This window comes from Clupea harengus, unplaced genomic scaffold, assembly GCF_900700415.2.
Source record: "Clupea harengus unplaced genomic scaffold, Ch_v2.0.2, whole genome shotgun sequence".
Taxonomy (NCBI): Eukaryota; Metazoa; Chordata; class Actinopteri; order Clupeiformes; family Clupeidae; genus Clupea; species Clupea harengus.
Window position 1 is genome coordinate 261 of NW_024880280.1, and position 24,742 is coordinate 25,002.

General features: G+C 43.4%; 2 protein-coding genes across 2 annotated transcripts; both read right to left on the minus strand.

The window, feature by feature from the left end:
• Positions 1-1,507: 1,507 nt before the first annotated feature.
• On the minus strand, positions 1,508-14,789 carry LOC122131769 (DNA topoisomerase 1-like). Its single transcript, XM_042706437.1, has 18 exons — positions 14,698-14,789; positions 14,357-14,415; positions 11,967-12,059; positions 11,534-11,630; positions 11,104-11,198; positions 10,748-10,863; positions 10,443-10,564; positions 10,153-10,275; positions 9,675-9,862; positions 8,652-8,796; positions 7,721-7,864; positions 6,409-6,594; positions 4,918-4,986; positions 4,685-4,799; positions 4,167-4,294; positions 3,922-4,016; positions 3,341-3,490; positions 1,508-1,988 (listed from the first exon to the last, which is right to left on the minus strand). Exons 2-18 carry the CDS (start codon positions 14,413-14,415, stop codon positions 1,886-1,888), a joined length of 2,028 nt encoding a protein of 675 aa, XP_042562371.1. The 5' UTR covers positions 14,698-14,789; the 3' UTR covers positions 1,508-1,885.
• A 6,338-nt stretch (positions 14,790-21,127) lies between these two features.
• LOC122131770 (protein spire homolog 1-like) lies at positions 21,128-23,461 on the minus strand. The gene is made up of 8 exons (XM_042706438.1): positions 23,336-23,461; positions 23,181-23,226; positions 22,774-22,841; positions 22,544-22,663; positions 22,382-22,449; positions 22,268-22,295; positions 22,046-22,173; positions 21,128-21,635 (listed from the first exon to the last, which is right to left on the minus strand). The coding sequence occupies exons 4-8, from the start codon at positions 22,619-22,621 to the stop codon at positions 21,467-21,469; spliced, it is 471 nt and encodes a 156-aa protein (XP_042562372.1). The 5' UTR covers positions 22,622-22,663; positions 22,774-22,841; positions 23,181-23,226; positions 23,336-23,461; the 3' UTR covers positions 21,128-21,466.
• Positions 23,462-24,742: the final 1,281 nt, after the last annotated feature.

Below are 24,742 nucleotides of genomic sequence, written 5' to 3' on the forward strand. Positions count from 1 at the left end.
ACTAGAGCACTAGTTGCACAAGGGGCAAACAATATCAAACCAGACAGGGTGATTAGATATTACTAGTGCAAATCGTATACAATTTAAAATGTTTTGACAAATGAACATGAAACCATAGATGGTGTTTTTCAAATGTATGCAGATACAGCAGTCACATCTCTGATGATGTCACTTCCTAAGATGCCAATGGCCCCCTATACTGCATCCAGGTCAAGAGAAGGTCAGACAGAACACACAGCAGTCTGTCTAATCTGTATCAGGATGGACGTAGTTTGGCACATGTGTGCCCTGAGATGTGGATTATCACCTGATGACACTGGTTGATGGAATAAAGTCTGATGCCAAAACTGTTAGAAAGCTGCTGCTGCTGAAAAGGTTGCTCTTTTGACTTATGTGTCCCATTGTTTACTACAGTGTAAGTCACAACTGCACAGCAGGCAAGTGCAGTGTGTCATAAGTTGATTGGAAAGTGTGTATATCCCAACTGAAATAATGAAGTTGAAATGAGTCATGGAATTTATTGGGAGTCATGGGTTCATTTTTATTTTTAAATAACCTAAAGTGTCAAAAAATGGAATACAAACGAAAACAAGTGTTGTACTAAGGCTATAGGGTTAAAAACATTAACATTAGCATCCTACAATAATACTTTCCTATGCCGAAAATAAGTGCAGGATCTCGGTATTCACACTGAAAAGCTTTCAGAGTAAAGGATAATTGCTTTACAATTCCATACAGATACAAAAAAATAAACATCCAAAATATTAACTTAATGGTAGATATCATAATTCTGGGTGTTTTCTTGTATTTTGGCAAATTCATACCCCTCACACACTAGTGTTTGACAATTATGGGACGAGAGAGAGTTCATAAAGAGATAGTCTTATGCTATGATACAGTCTTAAGGTGAGGACCTGGGTGATTAAGGTTAGGATAACAGCAAATAATCAAAAGGAATAAACATCATATGGGCACACCTTGTGCCAAATGACCATTTAAGTTTTAGATGATTCCATCTTTTATCACATGTGAAGGCATACTGGAGAGAAAAACAAAACATAAAATAAGAAATCCAATGTCCCTGATAGACATGTTGAAGCAAAAAAAAAAAGAAAAGAAAAAAACATAAATAAAAAAAATTATTAAAATAAAATAATAGCCACGTGGTAGAAATGCACATTCAGTCTGCTTGTCACACGGCCAAGTTCCATTGCCTTCTCTTACTCTCCCCACCATTCAGGCCTGTGGCCGAGCTACCCAGTCCCCAGCTCACACTCTGGCCACAGAGGATCCTCGCAGCCGCCACACACACACGGCTCTGACCAAGCGCTCTCTCACAGACCAAAGGCGTGTGGGTGCAGTCTTTTAAGGAGTTATTGTCACTTGTTATTTTTTCACTTTTCTATGAAAAATATAGAGTTCATCTGATGGTACAGCAAGACGACAACACAGAGTAGCTTCAGAAGGTGTGAAAGGCTCATAAATTATACAGCAACATAATAGCTGTGCATCATTAAAAGCTTGATAGCAGACAAGTCACCTGGTATCACTAAATCAGTCATTTAGGCAGATACTTCCCCTCCGGGGCAAATAAAGTTATGTTGATCCTCGCTGAACTGTAAAGAGGGTGGTCTCAGTGAATCCTTTGTAGTTTTTTTCTGCTCTTTACCTAACTGACCCCTCCCAGTTTTCCCATGCCCCCCCCCCCAACACACACCCATTCTTTTCTTGTGAAGACACACACATGGTGAAATCATTAACGCTAAAAATGTACATTTCTGCAATTAGATTGAATGCAAGGACTTGAGGTTTTAAAAAACAGATAAGAATGAGGGAAAGACACAGTCAGAGAGAGAGAGAGAGAGAGAGAGAGAGAGAGAGAGCTTTAAAATTCAAAGTCGTCTTCTGCCATGTCGATGGCCCAAGCAAACTTCTCACGTTGGGTTTTGTTGTAGACCTTCTCCAAGGGGATGTTATACTTCTTACACCTGCAAGTGACACAGAGAAGGTCAAATTCAAAACATATTAGCCCCTATTACTCTCTTTTTTTTCTCCCTTTCTATCTCTTTCTCTCTGTCTTTCACACACGCTCTCTCTCTCTCTCTCTCACACACACACACACATGCTTGCAAACACACATACACACAGTGAGACAATCCCAAACAGCACAAAGGATTACCTAATTGCTCCCACCCACATGTTACAAAAGGCGGGAACATGCAAGAGGAAGACTTCCATGTTACTCTCAACACAAAAACAAAAACAACCAAAAGGGATGTTTCGCACGAGGAGAGTACAAGCCTGGCTACAGGGCAGATCATGAACTTCCTCCTGTGTGTGTGTGTGTGTGTGAGTGTGTGTCTCTGTGTCTATCTGGGTGTGAGGGGGCTTTCCCAAAATAGTGTCTGAGGTGACGGACAGAGCCGCGAGGACAGGGCAGGCAGGCGAGCTCACCGAGTGGCCCTCTCTCCAACCCCAAGGCTTCTAGCTCACCATCCCCTCCACACATTAAACAAGTGCGGGGCAGAGGACGGCAGGGGACGGGCGGCAGGAGGGCAGGGGGATGGGGAGCAGGAGGGCAGGGGGACGGGGGGACTCCGCCAGCCCGGGATAGTTTCTGGCACACAAACAAACCCCATTGTTCCTACTCACATATTTTCCTCTCTTCTCTCTCTCTCTCTTTCGCTCTGTCGTGCTTTTGCTTTCTGGCAGCTGTTGTACCCAGCTCACACAGCGAAAAGAGCACTTCCTCCCTCCGGGCCTGTCCAAATCAGGCACTGTTGCACCAATGTTTTGTCACGAAAAAAGGACTCCAACTCCTTCCATTAGCAGTTTAATTGTTGGTTCAATTTCAGCTGAACCAGTACTGAAGATGAGCAACGCGCTTGATAGTTGTCTAAATTTCAGTGTCCCACAGTGATTAGATCCAATCAATTCAACATAGGCTTCATTATCTTCCAGTGTACCTAGGTCTCTGCTTCTCCATAAACAGTTTCTCTCCCAGCCACCCCTTTAAACCTACAAGGCTACAAAGCCGCAGGGGCCCTGTAGCTGAGCCCAAGATAAACAGCCTCTCCCTGCCCTGACTTTAAACCTACTAGAGATGCAGGGAGCCATGAGTTCAACTTGCCCAGTATAAACAGTCTCTCTCCCCTCACTCTATAACCCCACCAGGCTACAGAGATTGCAGGAGTCCAGGTAGTTGAGCTTGGAGGTGCTAGGGATATACAATCTCTCTATGTCACCCCTTTACCAGGCTACAGAGATGCGGGGGTCCAGGTAGTTGAGCTTGGAGGTGCTAAGGATAAAGAGTCTCTCTATGTCACCCCTTTAAACTTACCAGGCTACGGAGATGCGCGGGTCCAGGTAGTTGAGCTTGGAGGTGCCGAGGGCGATCTGCTTGTTCTCCTCGCGGTCCGTGGCCTGCACCTCCAGCTTCATCAGCTGCTCCTCTATCCTCTGCACAGCCTTCTTCTTGGTTTCCACGGCTCTGGGAAGCAAGCAAAATGGAGGTGGACAGGGTTAAGCCTGTAAATGAGCCACTCTCACAGACATACGAGTCGCTTGGTACTTCACTCTCTGTTTATAACTAGATGTAAGGAATATGGTCTCAAAGGCACGCATGATTCTTCTCTGGTGATACAATGATAAAGCTCACTGGTGACCATGTTGCAACTGAGTATTTACACAGTTTTCACATATATTTGTATTTAAATATAATCATGGATGTATTCTTGCTGTATATTTTGATTCATGTATGTATTCTTTATCCTTAATATGTTCTTCTTCTGTGTGCCTATATTTATTTATGACATTAAGGGTCATATTTACTGATTATTCACTGTAATATAAACTCTGCAGGTCAAGCTTAAGGTCCAGCCTGACTCCGAAGGCTTGGAGTGAGACCAAATAAGTGCTTACTTTCTGCTTTTGTCATCATGAAGAGACTTTGCATCTGCCTTGGCTGCCTTAAACTCCTTCTTGGTAGATGAGAGCTGTTTCTTCTTTTCATCAATCTGGGTGGAGGAAGACACTCCAGATATCATTATTTATTTCCTTACATTTATTTAATTCATTGTCAATTATTACATAATGGCAATTACTTAAGACATGACTGTGGGCCTGAGAAGACACAGACAGAGTGATGAACACAGTCAGGGTCTTACTTTGGTCTGAAGGTTTTGCATGGTTTTCTCAAAGGTCTTAGGTGGCGCCCTCTGGTGGTTACACAGTAAAGCAACAGCTCTGTTGGCTCGGTTGTAGGAAAGGATCTTAGCTGGATCGTTGTCATCGGCTGAGAAGCGGCAAAGAGTCAAAGCGGCTGATCAAAACTTTCAAGGCCCATAATGTTGCACCATTTATCAAACATTATCTGGCTTATTCTGTGCTGATCAGCACTTTGGCAAAACTTCCATTGTTCCTTCTTAATTGTGCTATATAAATAACAAGTGGCTTGACATGAGGAAAAGCTTATCTTGGGCCAGCACAGCCAATCAAAGAGAAGTGGGGAAATCGTTTTTTTTCCCCCCTCTGAGAGCAACACACACTAAATTACAGTCCATAAAAGTAGTTCTTTACTTTAATTCAAACAATATTCAAACCAATCTGCAAAGCCACAATGAACGACACTGGTCAGTGAATAAGGCCTTGTGGAGGAATTTGGATGAAGTGTTCAGGCACTCACCGCAGGTGAGCTCCTTCAGCTGCTGCTGGAGGGTGATGGAGGCGTTGTAGGTACGGAACACTTTGGCCGTCAGCCCGTCCATCAGCTCCTGCAGGTGCTTGTTCAGGATGGAGGTCTAGGAGAAAAATGCCAGTCAAACACCACTCCGATAAGACTGTTAGAAAATGAAAGCGAGAAGCATAAAACTGTGGTGATGATCCAGCAGTTTGAAAAGGAAAAGGTGAGTTACATACATTGAGCCTGTCGAAGAGGTCATCTTCAGGCTGCTTGTTCTCCAGAAAAAGTTGAAGGTTTTTAAATACCTGTAATAAATAACATAATCACAGATACAAAATGAAACACTGACAGCCAATGCTATTACTGTGGTTATGCAAAATGTACATTGCAAACTGAAACAACAAACATTAGGTTGGTGTTGTGGTAATATACCTTTCTAACCACAAGAGGGTGCCATTTCACTTTAAGGGTAGGGTGTCGAATGAAACCTCTAGGGCAGTATTTGTATTTTATTATTTTCTTGATGATGGCAATGAAGTACAGACCATTGAAGCCCCCAGTGTTAACCTTTTACAGTATTGTGTTGTGCCCTTTCACAAGATGCTTAATCCGCCCTAGAGTGTATGTAACGATGCAATTTAAACCACTGGACTATTTCTGTGGAAGAAAATACCCCGGTGATGAAATAACCCTACAATCATGGGCTGGAAGCATGGGGCTAGTCAGCATGTGTCATCAGCCGTCAGTCTAACTCCTTCAGGCAAAGAGTGTATATATCTGTTTAAAGACATTTGTGTGTGTGTGTGTTTGTGTTAGTGTTTGTGTGTCTGGCATGGACATGTGTGCGTGCGTGCGTGCGTGTGTGTGTGCGTGTGTGTGTGTGTGTGTATGTGTGTTTGTGAGTGGACACCTGTATGTTTGTGTCTGCGTGCCTGGTGTGTATGCATGAGTGTGTGGTGTGTACGTGTCTGCTTGTGTGTGTATGAGTGTGTGCCTGTGTGCAAGTAATAGCAGGAAACAGATCTCCCCAAAGGCAAAGCTGACGGAAGGCCTTTAGGGCCAGGATCACCTGTCTGTGCAAACATCCTCCCCAGAATCTCTCTCTCCACACACAGACACACACACACACACACACACACACACACACACACACACACACACACACTCACACACACACTGTGCATTCCTCAAGCGCCTAAACGACCCCCACCCCCCACCGGATCCAATCGTCGTCATGGTAGCATGAGTAGAACACTGACTGTAATAATGACAGTGTCTCTTCCACACATGTCCACTCCTCAACAGATCTCAAATATTTGAACTGAATTAACAACAGTTTACTCCCCAAACTAAACAGAACTCCAAACTTCTAGTCGACTGCGTGTATAAAATAATTATTTTAGGTAGACAGCATCCCATGGTTGCTTTTTTAAGTGCAGTGCTTTTGACATCCCAAACAGCTCTCCCACTCCTTGCTCCAGCAGAAATCTTCACTCAAAGAGACACTTACTCCACCCTCTCTGTCATTCTCTCTCTCTCATTTTCTCTTCCAAAGATAGGCATCATTCTACCCTTTCTCTCTATCTCTTTTACCATCTCTCTCTCTCTCTTCCCACCCTTTTCCTCCCCCACCCTCTCCCTCCACCCCATCCACTTCTTCTCCCTCTCCCTCTGCCTCTCCCCGCACCCCAACCCACCCTCTCCCTCTCCGCCCCCCCTCCACTCACCCTCTTCTCCACAGGGATCTTGTTGTAGTAGCGGATGGAGTCCTTCCCCAGGAAGTCGAACTCCACCACGTACTCCTGGCCGTCCAGCTCGGCGTAAACCTTGATGTGCTCCACACGCAGCGAGCAGCAGCCCACCGTGTCGGCCGTCTCGCCATCCTCCTTCTCATTGCCTGCTCTCAGGGCCAGCTGTGTGTGTGTGTGTGTGTGTGTGTGTGTGTGTGTGTGTGTGTGTGTGTTGGGGGGGAGGGGAACAATAGTCAGAGGGTGAGATGGGTGAGAGTGAGCCCAAACAGCGGAACAAACAGTGGAATTGTATGGTTGCGCTCTGTGGCAGTGGTTGTCAATCATGATCCCCAACGATTGAATTTGGAACCATAAACGCCTCGAAAGCAGAAAAAAAACGTTTAAGTAGCCACACATGCTCACTTCTTCAGCGCAATGCTAAAGACAGACCACACGGTAGTCTTGACTTTTGGTCATTTGTTTTTTTTGTCTGTCTAACCCATTAGATGTGCACATTTTGTTATTGTCACCACACGGCGCGCTGCCAATGGACTCTGTTTCCGCTCCTGTTGGACTCCCTCCAGAACTGGGCTGGAGCTAACCAGCAGCAGCTGACCTGATTTGGCGCTGATCCGGCAACAGTGCTAATCAATTATCAATACACTGGATGCTGCGCTGTTCCCACAGTATCGCCCGCTATGTGAGTACTCTGTGTGTGGGCCGTGTGAAGCTGGGGACAGTTAGTGCTTTATGAGGAAATGCTGACTAAAACTGGCAGCAGCAATAACTAACAATGTGTGTTCAAATCCCCAGGAAACAAAGGCAGCGATTTAAATAACAACGGCATGCTATTGTAATTCAAGCCAGATGTCAACCTTAAGTTATATCCACTTTCTAAGTGATCAGATATATAGGGAGGGAGGATATCCTGGAACAATCTCACTCAAAGGCAGCGATTTAAATAACAACGGCATGCTATTGTAATTCAAGCCAGATGTCAACCTTAAGTTATAACCACTTTCTAAGTGATCAGATATATATTCAAGGTAGAGTCTATGATTCTGGCAAAAGGTTGTTGATTTATGAGCTCAGCAGCCAATCGAATTACACCCCTCCCTTCTATGCTCCTGATACAGCGGTTTTGAGTGAACCGAATTGTTTATGGTACAGGCCAAGTCACTGACAGCAGCAGCGCTGTCAAACAGCGGAGGTGTTTTTTAAGTATACACACTGAATGGACAGCTAGGGGTCTGAATTTGACAAAGTGTACTGGATCAGAACCGAGGACGGCACCATCCGGGTTCCCCACCTTGTCGATGAAATAGAGAGCCACGGCCCGCTGTCGGATCCTCATCTCTTTGGACTTCCAGTCCTCGCGGTACTGGGTCCGGAGGCGCTCCACACAGCTCTTCAACCGCCGCGCCGTCTCGTACTTCTGCCAGTCCTTCTCACCCTGCACCACCAAACACAAACATTAGCCAAGGTTACAACACTAATGAACGAGTCTGTTTACTCCACGTCATATATCGGTTTCAGTGACATTTCTCTCTGGTGACTGCTTCTCTCTCCATTTGTCTTCCCCTCTAACTGTTCTCTCTTCCTCCAGCTCTCTCCTTTCCTTTGCACCTTCATTCCTCTCGCCCTCCTCTCTCTTCCTCTCTCCCTCTCTGTCTCTCTAAGCAATTAGTTACGTCATAACCACTACGATTTTATACAGCAGTTAGATCCGGTCGAACGATTTATACATTTTTGATTGGACAAGATGCATTCCATGAGGGAGGATATCCTGGAACAATCTCACTCAAGACTGTTCACCGCTAGTAATCACTCCGCGTTTCATCTACTCTAACCGTTGTGTAGTACAACGTTCCGACATTCCATTCTTTCAAAGTGAGAGAGCAGAATGGCAAGCCGCAAATTTTATAATGACACATTTGACAGTTTTTGAGCGAGGAAAGAGAGAAAATGGAGTAGGGGGAATGTACAAATGAACATGTAGCGAGGCATCTGGTCTCATGCCTACAGATGGAACGCAGTCGTGATGATATCCTTTCCCAACCGCAGGAACACGAGTGTCATATTGCTGAATCATAACACAACCCATTACAGACATCACTGTGCATAAGCGGACGCATGTGGAGCCTATCACATCACTAAGGCAACAGAAAGCAAACGTTCTCACTCTGAGAAACTTCTCATCTCATCTCATCTCATTTAATTTCATCTCATGGCCTCCTCACCTTGATCCTGGAGCTGGGGTTGAGCATAATGTATTTGATGGAGCCCTGGATGTTCTCTGTCCAAGAAGCCAGCCACGTCACCTTGTTGTCAAAACGAACGTCCTTCCACTTACTGCCGTGAGGCGGCTTGGGGTGTTTGGAGTCCCTGAGGAAAGAAAAGGGAAGGATGGAGGGAGGGCAGGAAAGAGAGAGTAAGGGAACAAAGAGAAGGGGTAAACTTAGGACATAATGCTTGTTATATTACAAACAACTTAATGTTTGGGGACATATTTTGGTTTTCGAATCGGTATTAGTTATTGATTATGTCACACCCTCTGCTGTTGATATGGATTACAAACACAGCGCCTTGGGAAATGCTTTTGACATTTTCAGTCCCGTAATTATATAGTGCTTCGACAAATTATTACCCCCAAATCAGATCAGGGAGTGGAATTCCCACACTTCATTGCTACACAATGGAGGGTAAAGTCCCTCCATTCTTTGGACCAAAACCAAGAAAAAGTGATGAGAAAAACAGCAACGGGCCAGTCCTGTGCAGGCCATGCCATTGTTTACAAGCAACAGGAATGCATCAGTGGCAACATGTACATTCATAATAAAAGTCCTATGGCTAAAAACACTCAGAGTAGTCCTTGACATCACTGATAAGAGACGTTGAGACAGCATCATAATTTGAGGAGATAGAGGGCTTTGCTAAATGATTTGTGAAGATAAGTGTTCTGCATAAATCAATTTCACAACCTCCTCCCTGACCACAAACAATTCAGGAGACCTAGTAGCCGAACACCCCCGAAGAACAGAAACCCTGCAGTCATGGTATTTGACGTGATTAACCCAGAACAACACAGGGCACTGCTACAAGCGCTTCCATTGTTCAAGATGCATAAACAATGTGAAGATGTAACACCCCCTTGTGTTGTAACTATGTAAGTACATGTTTTATATGACTGGCTAGGGGAGTAATGCCCCCAGTGTCCCCCACTGAAGTAGGCACAGAGTCAGTGCCCTTGCATCCTCACTCACTTGCTGCAGTTGATGATGACATCCTGTGGACGGATGCGGCGCTTCAGCATCCCCATTTTGGGATGGTTGCCGCGGCCACGGAATAGTCCCGGGGGCTCGATGCGGAAGTTGCCGATGCGCTCGCGGTGGTTATCCATCACGCAGAAGCCGTACTCCTCTAGGATCCTCTCGTTCTCTAGTTTGATTTTCTATAAATATACAGAGCTTGTTTTTTATCCCCTTTTTATTTTAGGGCATTTTATACGACCAATAACCCAGAACGCTGCCCATTTAGTCTGATATCATCTCAGGAAAAAGACAATAGAATATTGACTGTTTTTGAGTTGATTATGAATGACATGAATGAGTTTTTGAATATTTCCACGTGTGTGTGTGTGTGTGTGTGTGTGTGTGTGTGTATTTGTTTCCCTTATTCTTAAATTTCTCTCATACAGGTTGAGCCCTGCCTAGGGGAAAGTGTTCTCGTTCCCAAGCTCACCAGTTTCTCGTCTTTCGTCATCTGCTTCCTGGCTTCTGACTGAGCCTTAAAGTACTCATTCATCTCATTGAAGTCACACTTGTTCAGATCAGTGAGCTTTGCCTTCTCCTCCGACGTCATTTCCTGTGATAAGCAGGGAAAGCAGTCAATCCCGTCACGAATGTCACGTTTTGTAGTTTAAGTAATAAATCGAATAAGAACTTATTTGTATCAAAATTGTAAGGATATGCTATTTACTACAGTAGTACAGACGGCTCAGAGAGAAACAGGTGGGCTGCAAATGTCATTACCTTTTTCCAGTCTTTGAAAAAGTTCTTCCTGAAAACGTCTTTAGTGGTGTACTCATGATCGAGCATTTTGGCAAAGAATGTGGCCACCTCCTCCGCGGCGGTGGCCAGCTTGAAAGGCTTCCCTGTGGAGATGGACGAAAAAGATATAGGCGTTAAGCTCGTGGCTTTGCAGCCCACCGGTGCACACACTCGAACCAACACAGAGATGGGCCGGGGGGGGAGGGGGGTTGTCTCAACACACCAATGAAAACGGCTCGCTTTCAAGGTCAAACCCAAGGCAGCCTTCTTTTGGGGCCACAACTTACCGTCGTAATAAAATCTGACATGTCCGGGAAGAGGTTCGTAGGGAGGAGCAAACACGGGGCCTTTGTGTTCTAGAAACCTCCATTTGGATCCGTCTGTGGCTCTCTCCTCCTCCCACCTGGAGCCGAGTGTTGGGGGAAGTGGTTAAGAAAGAGAGAGACTATCTCGACCAACTGACTGGACACCATACTTGGAACACCAATGCTACTGTATAGGATCTAAGCTTGAGCACTGCAAGCACTGCAAATATGAAGTGATTAAAGTGTCTGATTAATGACTAGAAGCAAATGAAGTGATTGTTAAAAAATCAGAGAATTAAATCAGCATGGAGCTTTAACAGCTTTGTGAAGGAGCTCACCATTTCCATTTCTCCTCCGGCTCTTTCTTCACCTTCTTTTTCCCACCAGCTGTCTCTTGTTTCTTGTCTTTCGTCTTTTTTTTGGGTTTAACATCCTACAAAATATCAGGGGAGAAAAGGCACTTAAAGTTGATTTTTAAAAGACCTGTCCTCTGCCTAAAGTCCTGATAACCTGGAGGTCAGGAGGTTCAAAACTGAGGCAAATATAAAGAGCTAAACAGGGCTGAATCTAATTGAATGGGATTCCTTTTTAACTGTGTTTATGTGCTACTGAATATTTTTTCTATTGTACGTGTTGTATAATTTAGTTTCCAATTTTAAAAATCGCAAATCAGAGTGAGAACTGAACCCTGAGGGGCAGACAGTTAATTAGCAGGCAGAGAAGGGGAGAGGCAGACAACTGTGAGATGATCCATTTTGTGCAACTTGCCTCTTCCTCTTCCTCGTCTTCATAATAGTCCTCATGTTTCCTCTTCTTTGCCTTTTTCTCAACCTCCACCTTGACCTTTTTAGGTTTAAATTCCGCCCTGTAGAGGAAAAGCAGTCACATCATCACATATGTCAATAAGCTAAGCGTCTAACAAATACAGTATGTATACTGCCATCCCTGGTCCTTTTCAATACTACAGACGTCTTACCCATATCCCACATAGCAAAACGACTGTCATTGTGTCATGGTGTTATAAAATGTACTTTTGATACCCACTAAGTCATTTCTTTCTGAGAGACACCTGCCAAAAAAATCAAAGTGCATTTCTGATAACAACCTTGCAGAGGACGACTCTTGACAACGGCGAGTGATTCTAGGGCACACACAATAAAGTGAAGAGGTAGAAAATACATCACAGATCCAGGCCACTTACTCTCCATCATCATACTGCCTCTTCACTGACTTCTCATGCTTGGGGGAGTGGTGGAAGCCATTGTCCTCTGTTTCCATTTTAATGCGCGGAGGGCTTTGGAGAGACGAAATAACCCCGTTAAGCATGCACCCCTTAAATATAATCACATAATTGTCTAAATACATGTATTTACACAAGGACCATTTTAAGAGATATTCAAGTCTTACAAAACCAGCATGGATATCAGCATATGTAGGTTTGGAAGATCCGTAGTTCAGTTAAGGAGTTCTATGGAGAGACACTATGAAGGCTTAGTTCAATGTTATCTTTGCACATGTGCTCCTCCAACTAAACTAGAGTTACAAAAGACGGAAAATGTGGGCTGAATTCACAAGAAGCTGCAATGATACATTTTTGGATACAATTGTTTGTGAATGACATGCAGTTTGCATACCGCAAGTCTGAGTGAATAATGAGGGCCTGTAAGGGGACTGGTGGGCTGTGGCTTCATCAGTGATTAAGGGGCAGAGAGCTACTAATGCAATCACTCCACACTCATAAAAGAGCAAATTACTGGTAAAGTAAGTGCTGATGGAAGTCACTTGGGAGTTGCCCTAACCCTAACCCTACTCCAAAGGAGGTATTTAACAAGTAAAGACAGAGATTTGCTCAATGACCTTACAGACTCGCAACAAATTAGAGGCATTGTGATATCCAAATTGATCCGACATTATCAGAGAGACATCTGCACTGACTTGCTTTTAAGGAGAGAGGGGAGGATGCATGATGTGTTGATGCTGATTTAGATTTTTTTTTTGGCTAAGAAAACTTAGAATTTAGAAAAGGATGTTGTTGTACCAAGACAGTGACAGTGTACCAAGGAATATTCAAGCACCATCCATCCCACTTCAGCCACCAGAGGCATTTTCAACCAGGCACGGACATCAATACTAAACACTGATGCACTATGATTTCTTTGGCTGACAGTACCATGCAGACTGTGGTACAGAGAGGAGAAATACGACCAAATACTACAAATAATATGCAAGTGAAACACTTCTACTTTAATACAGACCAGTTGCCTAGCCATAATTGTATTTTTGGGCGGGCCTCTGGAAAAGTGAACGGGCCAGACTTTAACTCATGTTCCATCACAACCTATTATAGCCTACATCTGAACTGAAAGCAGTCTCAGGTTAGACCTCCACACCAGGCCAGTGTAGCAGACTCAATATTCAAGCCAGTTCAGTCTTCAGTTCTTTGTTTTCACTGAAACTGGATTCATGGTGAAACACAGCTTACAGCATAAACCGAACCCTCTCTATTCAGAAGGCGCACTTGTCTAACCAGAGGTGAAACGCATGGCCTGCTTTCACAACAAGCGAATGCACATCATCATGACAACAGGCATAGCCTACTAGCAGATTTACATCACTGGAAATATATGGTCAAAATGTTGGAGAATCTTCCACAGCAACAACAATTAGTGTAAAGCTAAATTTATGCTACTCCGAGCCCTCTCCGAGCAAACCTCGTACGGCAATCTCGTACGGGAAATTCGAAAAATTAGTAGGTGCACGACAGCCTGCTCGGAGCGGGTTCGGAGAGAGCGGTTAAAGTCGGAGAGGTGCTCCCTGTGTTCGGAGAGGCGTTCCCTGTGTCCGACTCCGTGAAATCGGAGTAGCATAAATTTCGCTTAAGAGTAGACCACCCACATAATCAACATTTGATTTCCCATGATTGGCAGGCAAAAAACACATTTGTCTACCTGGGCTTACAGGATGTGTCGCAGAATTGAAAAGCAGGATTTGTTCTCGGTGGCTGGTGTGTAAGCACCTGACGGCATTAGCTGGTCAACAGCTCACCAGCTGCAGGCAGAGTGGTTCTCCTCCCCCATGTTAATGTGCTTTTTTAAAGTAAGCCGCTGTATAATATCATTTTGATAAGCCATCACTTCTGTGCTGCACAGAGACACATTTTAAAACGAATAAAGCTCTGTGGTGTAGCCTACTAGCCCACAAAAGTTAACCAAGATAGCTAACCCTAACCCTAGACACTCACTGGCGCAACATGTCTGACAAGCCAACTTGTTAAATGAGCAACACATATGTCAGTAAACTTCTGAGAAATTATTCAAATAAAAAAAATCGGAACATTTTTCTTTATCTCTAAATAATATTTCATTAAATAATTGCATGATGCATTGTAACTGGGTGGGCCTAGCATCACAGTGGGCAGGTCTAGGGACGTCAGGCCTGTCCGTTAGCAACGCTCCTGGTTCTATATAGCAACGGATTCTGGATCAGACCCAACCCTGATCTGTCACAGATCCAGCCACCAGATTCTCCCCCAGATAGAGCAGAAATGTCCCAGAATCCTCTGCTAACTGAGATGAGTCATTCTGTTCTCACCTCGCAAATCCATTCTCCTTCTCCCTCTTGTGTTTGCCGTCTGCACTATGGGACTTCATCTGCGGGGAAAAAAGATGGAACACGTGTTGTCGTTTTAATAATCTGTGTCATTTTTATCATTGACCAACATTTTAATTCTATATTTGTACGAAACTCTATGCCGGTGGACGTCAAACCCAGTCTGGAGAGGACTTAGAGAAACATGCTGGTGTGATCACACCTTATGAAGATAACTTCCAAAGCATTAAGCTAGAGGTCAGACTGAAAGAAATCTGAACACCAAGTGCTAAGTGTTTGTGTCACAGCAGGCGGGCCGAGTTGGACTTCTGTCCCAGGCTCACCTTTTCCTCCCGTCTCTTCTCTTTGTCCTTGTGCTTCTCCAGGCTGTCATCTTTCGGCTTCACCTTCTCTTTTCTCGCTCTCGCTCTCTGTCTCTATCTCTGTGCTTCTTCTCTGAAGGGTCTCTGTGATCACTGCAGTAAAAAAAAAAAAACAGAAAAAGAAAAAGGGATGTCACAGAAAAGAACTGGCATAAAATGGCATAATAAGAGTCTTAGCATAAGCATAAGCAGGGCCTCACAGATGTCACACCACAGTTAATGATAATCAGACACGTTCCACTCCATTACAAACGTCGTGAAATTACAAATGTGGGCAGAGAGAAAAGCATTACATTTAACCAGGCGTTGTTGTTTAAAAACTGCGATGTGACAATAGGCCTGTCTTCAGCTCAGTGGGGGGTGGGTATCGAGGCAGGGGGTAAGATGGAGAGAGTGGGGGGGGGGGGGGGGCGGAGGTGGGGAGACTGTGGAGGAGTCGACAGAATTCATTGTCATAGCCCCAGGTTAAAGAACCAGACTTCCTGAGCAGCATGGTTCAACTCACTCTATAATGACGTTTTAACAGAGAACATGAACCCAGCAGAGCCCATATGTTCTAACAAGCATCCACACAAACACAGGGCAGATGCCATTTTGTTTCTTTTTAATTCATAAAATACAATGACAAATTCAAGAAATACCTTGTGTGATAATAGGCACCCTTCAGTACATTTTAAAGATCAGTTTAAATAAGGCCCAGATCTGGGCCAGATCTGTCTGGAACATACAGAGAGAGAGAGAGAGAAAGAGAGAGGGAGGGAGAGGGGGAAAAATAGAGAGAGAGAGAGAGAAAGAGAGAGGGAGGGAGAGGGGGAAAAAGAGAGAGAGAGAGAGAGAGGGAGAGAATGAGAGGGGGAAAGATTGAAAGAGAGAGAGAGCGAGAGAGAGAGGGGGAAAGATTGAAAGAAAGAGAGAGAGAGAGAGAGAAGGGGGGGATTGAAAGAGAGAGCGAGAGAGAGTGGGGGGAAGAGTGAAAGAGAGAGAGAGATTTGAGGGCTTGTACAGTACCTGTTGCTGTGCTTGGATTTCTCCCTCTCCCTGTCTTTCTTGTGGTCTTTGTGTTTATGCTCCTTGTCTCTGTGTTTGTCCTTGTGTTTGTGAGAGTCTGCAGGAGAGGACACACAGGGTCACGTTAGATCTCACGCTAGATCTTAGATCTCACAATCCAAAGGGAGGTGAGACACAGTGTGAAGTGGTTAAGATGTCAGATCTTAAATAAGCTGAATAAATGACAAGGCACTGAACAATATCATCCGATATTCATGTACAAAAATGTTAAGGTCAGCCATTTGTACATGCATACTGTAAAACAAACGTGCACCATAACAACATACCATCAATATAGCACAACATAATTCTGTGTTAAAACCCTTGATGATCCAGACCATTGATCACCAACCATAAAAGGGAACGAAAAATGGCAATATAAAGCTGTAACAACATAGACGTTCACACAAAGCAAGATTTTTACACCAAACACATGGGGCCTCTGAGACAGTGACCATAACGCTGGCGTCACACATGAGCTGTAGAAACACCCTCAGATGGCCCACTGGGCCTGAAGGCTCATCTGCAACTGACTAATGGGATAACAATGGGATGTAGTCTTCCGCCACTCACTCAGGCAAGCACATAACTGGACACACACATGTGCATACATGCTCATCACACCACATGCACTGGATCAACATTACAGTGTTTCCCACACATAGACTGACTATGAAAGAGACGGAATGCATACCGCATGCCTGCCTGACTGCGTTTTAAGAGCTCTGCTTCTTAGCTAGTGCTCTCTGTTATTTTTTATGAAAAGCAATAAAACTGGGGGCACTGATACGTGACATTTTACCAAAAAAGGGTCAACTTGAGATCTGTAGGAAGCATTTATCGTGCTTATTCACACAGATGTGATGTCCACATCTGGAGTTGCAGTTGAATTCCTCTTAAGAGAATACAAACACCAGCAAATAAACTACAGTCCATATTCCAGGTCTCCAGGTCTCATCTGAAGGTCTCCATCTGAATTTACAGTATCAGTTGAGTATTTGAGAGTTTTTTTTTTTTGTTACGACATGGTATAGTTTCCCCACTTTCTCTGGTCCCCAGACGAGGCAACTCGGGTGGGGTAAGCAGAATAGCCATGTAAATCCCCAGCTAAGGTGAGTGCAGGGGTCTGTGATTAGGATGAGAACCACTAATGACAGGCAGAGGAGCCGTTGTGTGGAAGGACGAACGATCCATCGACTTGGATCACTGCGCTGACTTCAAGGGGCCAACACATACAATGTAGTGTTGAAGAACTGATCCAAACAGAAAAGAGTTTGGAAATGGGGGGCCCCTGAGTTTGTGAATAGTTTGCTGTACAGAAAAAGTGCAAGGAATACTTCCAGGTAAAGACTTTCTCTGGTTTGGGTCCAAACTGAACGCTAAAGGTTTCAAGAACATTGTCATGCACTTCAGTGTCATATACATGTAGTGCTGTCTACATTTTACAGAATTCATTGATACATTTAGTGTACTATCATGGTTATGAAAATGCATTTATTGTACTAAATAAAATGAAATTCCTGTCACACCTTTACTTCATCAGAAACATAAAATGCCATGCTTGTGTTGTACATATGAATAACATATCTATTACTAGCTACCGTGTCAAATAGTATCTTATGAGTGGTGTTATGATACGATAGGTAAACAAATATGCTCAGGGAAACAGGACTGTCTAGGGACGATCAGGCTGGCAGAGAAACGTAGCGCAGCTACTGTAGCAAACGCAGGAATGCTTCTCAAAATATCTCAAATGCCAGTCAAACCAACTTCAAGACATAACATGTTGTCCTTAGTGCCTGGACCAGGTCTGGATTCATTTCACTGTGGAAATGCAGCTTTTTCGTACCAAATATGGCAACACTAATGCCATCAGAAAACAGGCACCACATTATCCAAAAAAACCTCTAACAAACTCTAAAGAGAGATGCTACACACCCATCACTCAAATATTAAGATAATCTTTAAAAGAGGTAAACAACTTGCAAGGCACAAATGAACACTTAACCCTTTTGCTTGTGCAATCTATCAGGCTCACGCTTGTATCCAGCGTAACTCCCTGAAGCTGACCCAGTGCAGTACCACTACAGTGCCACAGACCTCACACAGGATGCAGACCTACTTGTAGGGTCACACACACCTGACCTGCCAATTTAAAGGGATCAAGCAATGAGACTGAATGCTACCTGAACTGTCTATACTCAGAGATGAAATGATGCCAGTGCTGCACCTAACAAAAGGAGGCCTGTAGTTTGCCTGGACTGTAATAGGAGCTAGCAGCCACACAAAGGAAAGCTAGAAATCCACAATGGACAAAGAGGGTGCAGAAATACCCTCTTCTCACCTATTGCCCTAGAGCTCCTGCTCTATCAATCTGATTCAAGCCAGGCTCCTGTCTAGTCACTTCTATCTGTCTACTTTAGTCTCTTTGTCCATCATTCGCATATCCACCAGTATATAAACAGCTCATAAGACCCCAATGTGTGAGAGAGGCTGTGTGTGTGTGTGTGTGTGTGTGTGTGTGTTTGTGTATTTGATAATCTAAGGTCAGGGTGAGGCAAAGGAAGCATTTGGAAGTCTAACAGTCAACTTTCAATGATGGAGGCGGCCTTATCTCCATGTTATCAGCCTGAAACACAGAGGGAGCAAGAACCCCTGCCTGAGCTTGCAGCCTCTGGGTGTCTGCCAGACCCTATTCAGATACAACCACCCCAAACTGAGCAAGAATGACGCCGCCGTGCAAAACATTACAGTGCACAGGTCATCCTGATTTTGGGTACAAAGGTCACATACTATGCTTCTCTAAATAACAAAATACTCTGCAGTATCATAGGCTGTACATCCACTGCTGTTGAACATTGAATGAGGTGTTTCATTTTTTTCATGGGGCCATGGTATGCAAGGCACATCTTGTAGTATAACTGTTAAGGTGTGGTGGAATTTGACAATGTAATACAACCAGTATTCCTCAAACTTGTGTACCGGTATCATATCCAAATAGTCAGTGACTATGGGGTGGAAAAGAGAAATATTGTCTTGCTACACCTGGATGCAATTGAATGCTTAACTTCGTAAGGACGCGGGTTCCACTGTTATTCAAAAAAATCGAATGCAACTTGCACAGTTATGCAAAATTAGACTGCTATAATAATTATTCGGATTAATTAGTCCACTAATATATAACATCGTTATATTCATTTGACTGCAAACCGATACCCGCTAAATACTTAATCTAACTTACAGGAGTCTTCATGTCGTTACTTTTTTGAAGTAGCATAATGATGCTATTAAAAGGTATCACTGCCTGCAAACAGACTCCGTTACCGTTCTAGCCTCCATATCACGGCAAGCTCTACTTCCAGAGCTAGGCATTTAGGCAGCTGAGTGGAGAAAAAGAAAAATGGCGCAGAGACTAAGTCCTCAACCCCCATTTCGCTACTTTCGGCATGAAATTCCCACCTTTATCATAACCCATCGTCCAAACACATGCCTGCATGTTGAAAACAACGTACAGGTCTACAAAAAAAGCTGTCCATATTTAAGAATAACACAATACAACTACGATTTAATAGGCCTTCTTTTGAACAATAGACGGCTGATGGTGAAGGAGAAGGGACTTAGTCTCTGGGACGCCATTTCCGTCCTCAAAAACTAACATGCTGATCTGGTTTAGAGTGCAGCGAAAAGAACACCATCATTCTGCGCTACAAACAATTGCTGACAACACTTACCATTGATACGGAGCACCAGAGTCCATCTGCGAAAAGAAAGATGAATATGAACATTTGATGTTCCCATGACCAAATAGCAAATAAAATAGGCTTTGACAAAAATTGTTATCAATATGCCACAAGGTATTTGCTCATAAAGTTAAGGTGGACAGAGTATTATAACTATTAAGTATTCGTGAAACCATCAATTCTACAGTATTTCCCCTCGTATTTCAATTAATTGACATTATGAAATGTAATATATTAATATGTATCTACTTAGGGATGAATACTAAAGAGAGTAACTTCACACACTTAAGCGAAGGCATTTCAACGTACTGATTAACCTGATAGTCTTTATAACCATGGTCGCCACTCATTGTGTAGTATTTGCAATAAAAAGCAGCACGTATGAAGTATCCAAAGAGAAGATGCCGGTTATCAGAGAGGTTGGCAGAATGGAGCCTGACCACAGTTGGTCGTCAGTCTAAGTCCTTCTTTTCATTCACTGCGCATGTCCGTTTCAGTTTGAACGGCATAACAGGGGCTTGCCGCTAGTCTTCATTGTTTAGTAAATTATGTATGTCTGTATATGGGACCATGTTTTAAAATGAGTTACACCAACATGTAACCCTGGTATCCCCCATCCCCATTTGGCAGATGACGAGACTCTAATGTAGACAGCGCTACAAGTGTCACCTCGACTGCACGCTCAACCAGACTTTCCTTCTGAGGTTTCCTTCTGAAGGTACCAATCCTCCCTACCCCCTATTCCTAGTCCAAGAACAATACATGTTTGACACACATCATTGGCGTCAACGTTATGTAACTTATAACGGCACACATGCCTCCAACTTATAATACCCTTTGTATTGGGTCCAAAGGAATTCATCTTTATCTCATGTAACTAATGAAGACTTTACTTTAAATCCCAAGTCTACTGTAAAGACTGCTCCTAAAAATGCAGTCACTCTTTCTTTTCTATGCAAATTTTTTCTTCAGTATATGCATCTTATTTTGGCATTTTAGTTTCCACTTAACTGAATGATCATGAAAAGCATGTCTATCTGAACACTGCTATTTAAAAGTATGCCTTTTTGATTCAAATAAGAATATTTAACATTTGCATTTAATAATCTTCAACTGCATTTGCATCCTGACGGCTACCGTAGCTTATTGAACTTACACTTCCGTGTGTAGTCTGATCAGCGAGACTCTCTTGGGTGCTCCAATGCCGGTTAAATCCAGCTGAAGTTATCCAGAACTGTGAACAATATTTACAGCAGCTTTTCAAAGCAAGACTCCAGCAATGTTCAATGACCTTAACCTTGATTGTCAGAACACCAGTAGCCAAGTAAACAACATCTCTTAAAATGTAAGCCCAGAGCACAGAAGAAGGGCCTATGGTTAAATATAGACACAACACAAACTATACCTTCAAGTGACAGTGCTCCTAGAATACCTTGCTCCTTTTCACTTGCCATTTTGAATTCTTAGTCAATGTGAAGTATGGAGAAAAGCTTCTGCAATATATGGTCGTGTTATACAAGGTGTAGTTCTTTCCAACATTTTAATTGTGATGCATTGAAAGACATAAAAATGTACAGACTAAAAATCAACACACACAAAATATGTAAAACAAAGCCATGTTTTTATTAGTTGAAGTCAATTAAAAACTATATACAAAAAAAACAAACACTCAACCAACTAAGAACAAGAACTAATGTTTTGGAACAAAATCAGAACACTAAAAGAGAAAACTAATGCGAAAAGCAGCCGCACTCCTAGGGTCTTTCGACAGGCTTCACAGAACATAAAAAAACACATACAAAATAATGTATAGATTTAATTACAAAAAAAAAAAAAAAAAAACCCACTACACACAAAATAATAAAGTTTGGCCACCTAATGACTAGAATCCCTTTCAGTGAAAAGGTGCCCACATTCAGAAAGTGAAGCAAAGCCAAGCGCCATCAAATCTCTTGGGTCCCTGAGACAAGGTTCACAAAGGCCTCAGAGTCACATATTTCCTCCAGGAGGCACTGGCACTCTGTGCAGATGTCCTGGCTGTGCCAGCCTCTCATAGCCAAACTGTGCTGGGAACTAGAACCAAGGACCAGAGGCTCCAGAACCAAAGGAACTCTTTGAAGCAGAGACAGATTAAAGTTCACATTTCTGTTTGGGGATTCAAAACTACAAATGTTCTGTAGTAAGGCACATATGTGCAGACTACCACATGATACAGCATTTTATACACAGCTTACTCCTAGCTCTGCACCGTTTGCTTACCTATGCATGGCATGAGGGGAAAGAGTGTGAAGTGTGTCTGTCAGTCTATGTGTCTGTCAGTCTATGTGTGTGTGTGTGTGTGCACAAGCACACGCACACACAAACGTGCATGTGTGAGGGAGAAATACACAACACTGTGACTGTGTGCATACAAGAGAAAGAGGGCGAGGAACAGAACCAATCTAAAAGAGAGAGTGAGTGAATGAATGAATGAATGTATGTATGTATGTGTGAGTGCAAGTTTTAGAGCACATATTACTCACTTTGTGCAGTCCCATGATAGGCGCTCCCTCCAGAAATGACTATGGTCTCCCTCAGCACTTCGGCTCAGCACTATCTTCCGGAAGAATGCAATTGGGAGGTCCATGCACCAATTGTAGGGCACTTGCATCTAAGGAAATTGCATTGAAGAATAGTTGAGGAAATAGATAGATGGTAGGATGTGAACAGGAATGGAGATTTATAAAAAAATAAAACCTACTGACCTTTACACAGCAGGAAGGACACACAACCCTAGAAATGTAGTGCAAAGCATTATCGGAGATGAGAAACCATGATATTACTTCGACGGGTCTTATTAGGTATGAGTGTGTTTTTACCTAGTGCATCTGGAGCAGGTGTTATGCCAAGTGAAAAACTGACTTCGCTTAAAGCAACAGGAACACACCTGAGAAAAACACACCCCCCCAAACAGATTGACCACTACAATGAATGACAATTTACATGGTACATTTGTCACTGGGCAGTTTTAACTTGCTCACCTGCCATTTGCCTGGGCTATTCACATAAATAGTCTTCAGTTCCGCGTTCATTTTTGTCTGATGCCTATACATGAACATCGCAATGGTCACAGGAACACTGCCGATGGCACTGTCCCTCCTCTGTAGATGTAAATTCAATTTGAAAATGACTGCCGGGACCTTGTGAGAGACTTACAGGCTAGAGCTCCTCAGAACACACAAACATGAGACGGCCAATGACGCTGGATTACCGATCGCTTGAGGTCTGGGTAGCTCCCGAGAGACAGGGCACGCCGCTTTGTCCTGGTAATGGTGAGGCCTGAGGTCAGTCGTAAACATGAGATGGACGCAGGTTGGCTGAATTCTAAGGATCAATTCAATTCAAACTTTATGTGTACGGCGCATTTCATACCAGGAGTAACACAATGCGCCTCACAGAACGGATGCCAAAGGAAGTTAGAATAATGCAAGTTTAAAAGGGAGAATTAAATCTGTAGTATCTGATTGTATATATATATAAAAATAATCAGATACTACAGATTTCATTCTGCCTTTTAATCTTGCATTATTCTAACTTACTTCCTTATATATGCATAACAGCACTTACATTCAAACAATTAGGATATGGCTTAAGTTAACAATCAGTTTAAAATCTCACCTGTAGAGCTGACATTCTGTAAATGCGCAGCAAGCACTCGACCATCCTGCATAATGAAGAGCTGAGCTTACATGTCCAACACTTTCACCCTCATTTCAGCTACAGAGACATTATTCAAAAGACATTATACATTTGAAAACAGAAGAACTCTGAACCTGATAATGAAACACCGATGGTGCGATGCACCGTGAGGGAATCTGGTGGGCTGGTGACTCGACCCTATCTGAAAGGACACGGAGGGAGTCGTCAGCACACTGAACAGTGGCACACACACAAATGCTGAACAATGCGAGTGAGTGCTAGGTGAACACATATACCTGGAACGGGGCGCCTTCTCTTGCACGATGAAAAAAGTTCCTGCGGGTCAGTCGTGCGAATCACGTTCATCAGCCGCTCGTGAAGACAAGGCTCCTCCTCAGGCTTCTCCCTCAGCTTCCGCTCCGAAACCTGAGAAACAAGAGGTCAGGCGAGCTAGACTTTTCTCCAAAGAGCCTTTTGGCCAGGCGCCTGATTCAGGAATCTGAATTTCCAATTAAATACTAATTATGGCATACAGGGATGGATTAACGAACGGGCCTACCGGGCCCAGGCCCAGGGGCCCATGAGCTCAGGGGGCCCCTAGGCCAGAGCCTCTGTGTGAAGTCGCTGTTATGTATCTCTTATTTGTGGTTGAAAAAGGTGTATTTTATTCATTTGCTAATGGCTTTAATTGAGTGTACCTGTGCTGTGTTAGAAAAAGCTAGTTTAATGCGACAGTGATCAAGCATGACTTTTTTGGGACTACCAGAGATACCTTATGCTATATATGCCCTCAAAATAGCAAACCTGTCTCTGTCATGGTGTTCATCATTTTTAGGGGGAAATCATCAGTAGCAATTTATAACAAAATGATATGCTTATCGTACATACACTATAGAAACTATTAAAAAACCGATTCAATTAAATGAATCATTTCTTATTTTCTTTGTTATTTTTGTCATATACAGATATGCAATGATGATTGCTGGGTAATATGTATCTTGTTGTCCAATGTCAAGTCTCTATTTGATCATGTGATGAGACGATATGATATAGCTAGTTTAGGCGCAGAATCTGAAAGTCAAGACCTACAAGCAGGCACAGTAGTCTACACCTGCCGAACGATGCCTTTCAAACATAAAAGTGGTGATGCATGATTTGATTTTTCAATGGACAGGATAGCCAGCCCATTCAGCCTCTCCTGCCCCATGCTGCCCCTCAGGTAGGTCTTAATCAGTTTCAATTTGGAAAATAATCACTCGGCTGTTGCTCTGTCACATGTAATGTCAAAACAATAGCAGGGCAGTGCACAGCTCACCGAAGATGGATGTTACAGAGTAAACTTTGACCTGTTTACTTTCCCAATACAATAGCCAAAGTATCTAATTCAACCGTAAAATCCAACACATTGGTTGTGTTTGTGTTTGTGTGTGCGTGTGCGTGCGTGTTTTGCGGGCGCACGCATTTTTTTTTCGCGGAGGGAGGGGGGGCCTTCAACATGTCCAGGGGCCCGTGGTTTCTTAATCCGTCCATGATGGCATAAT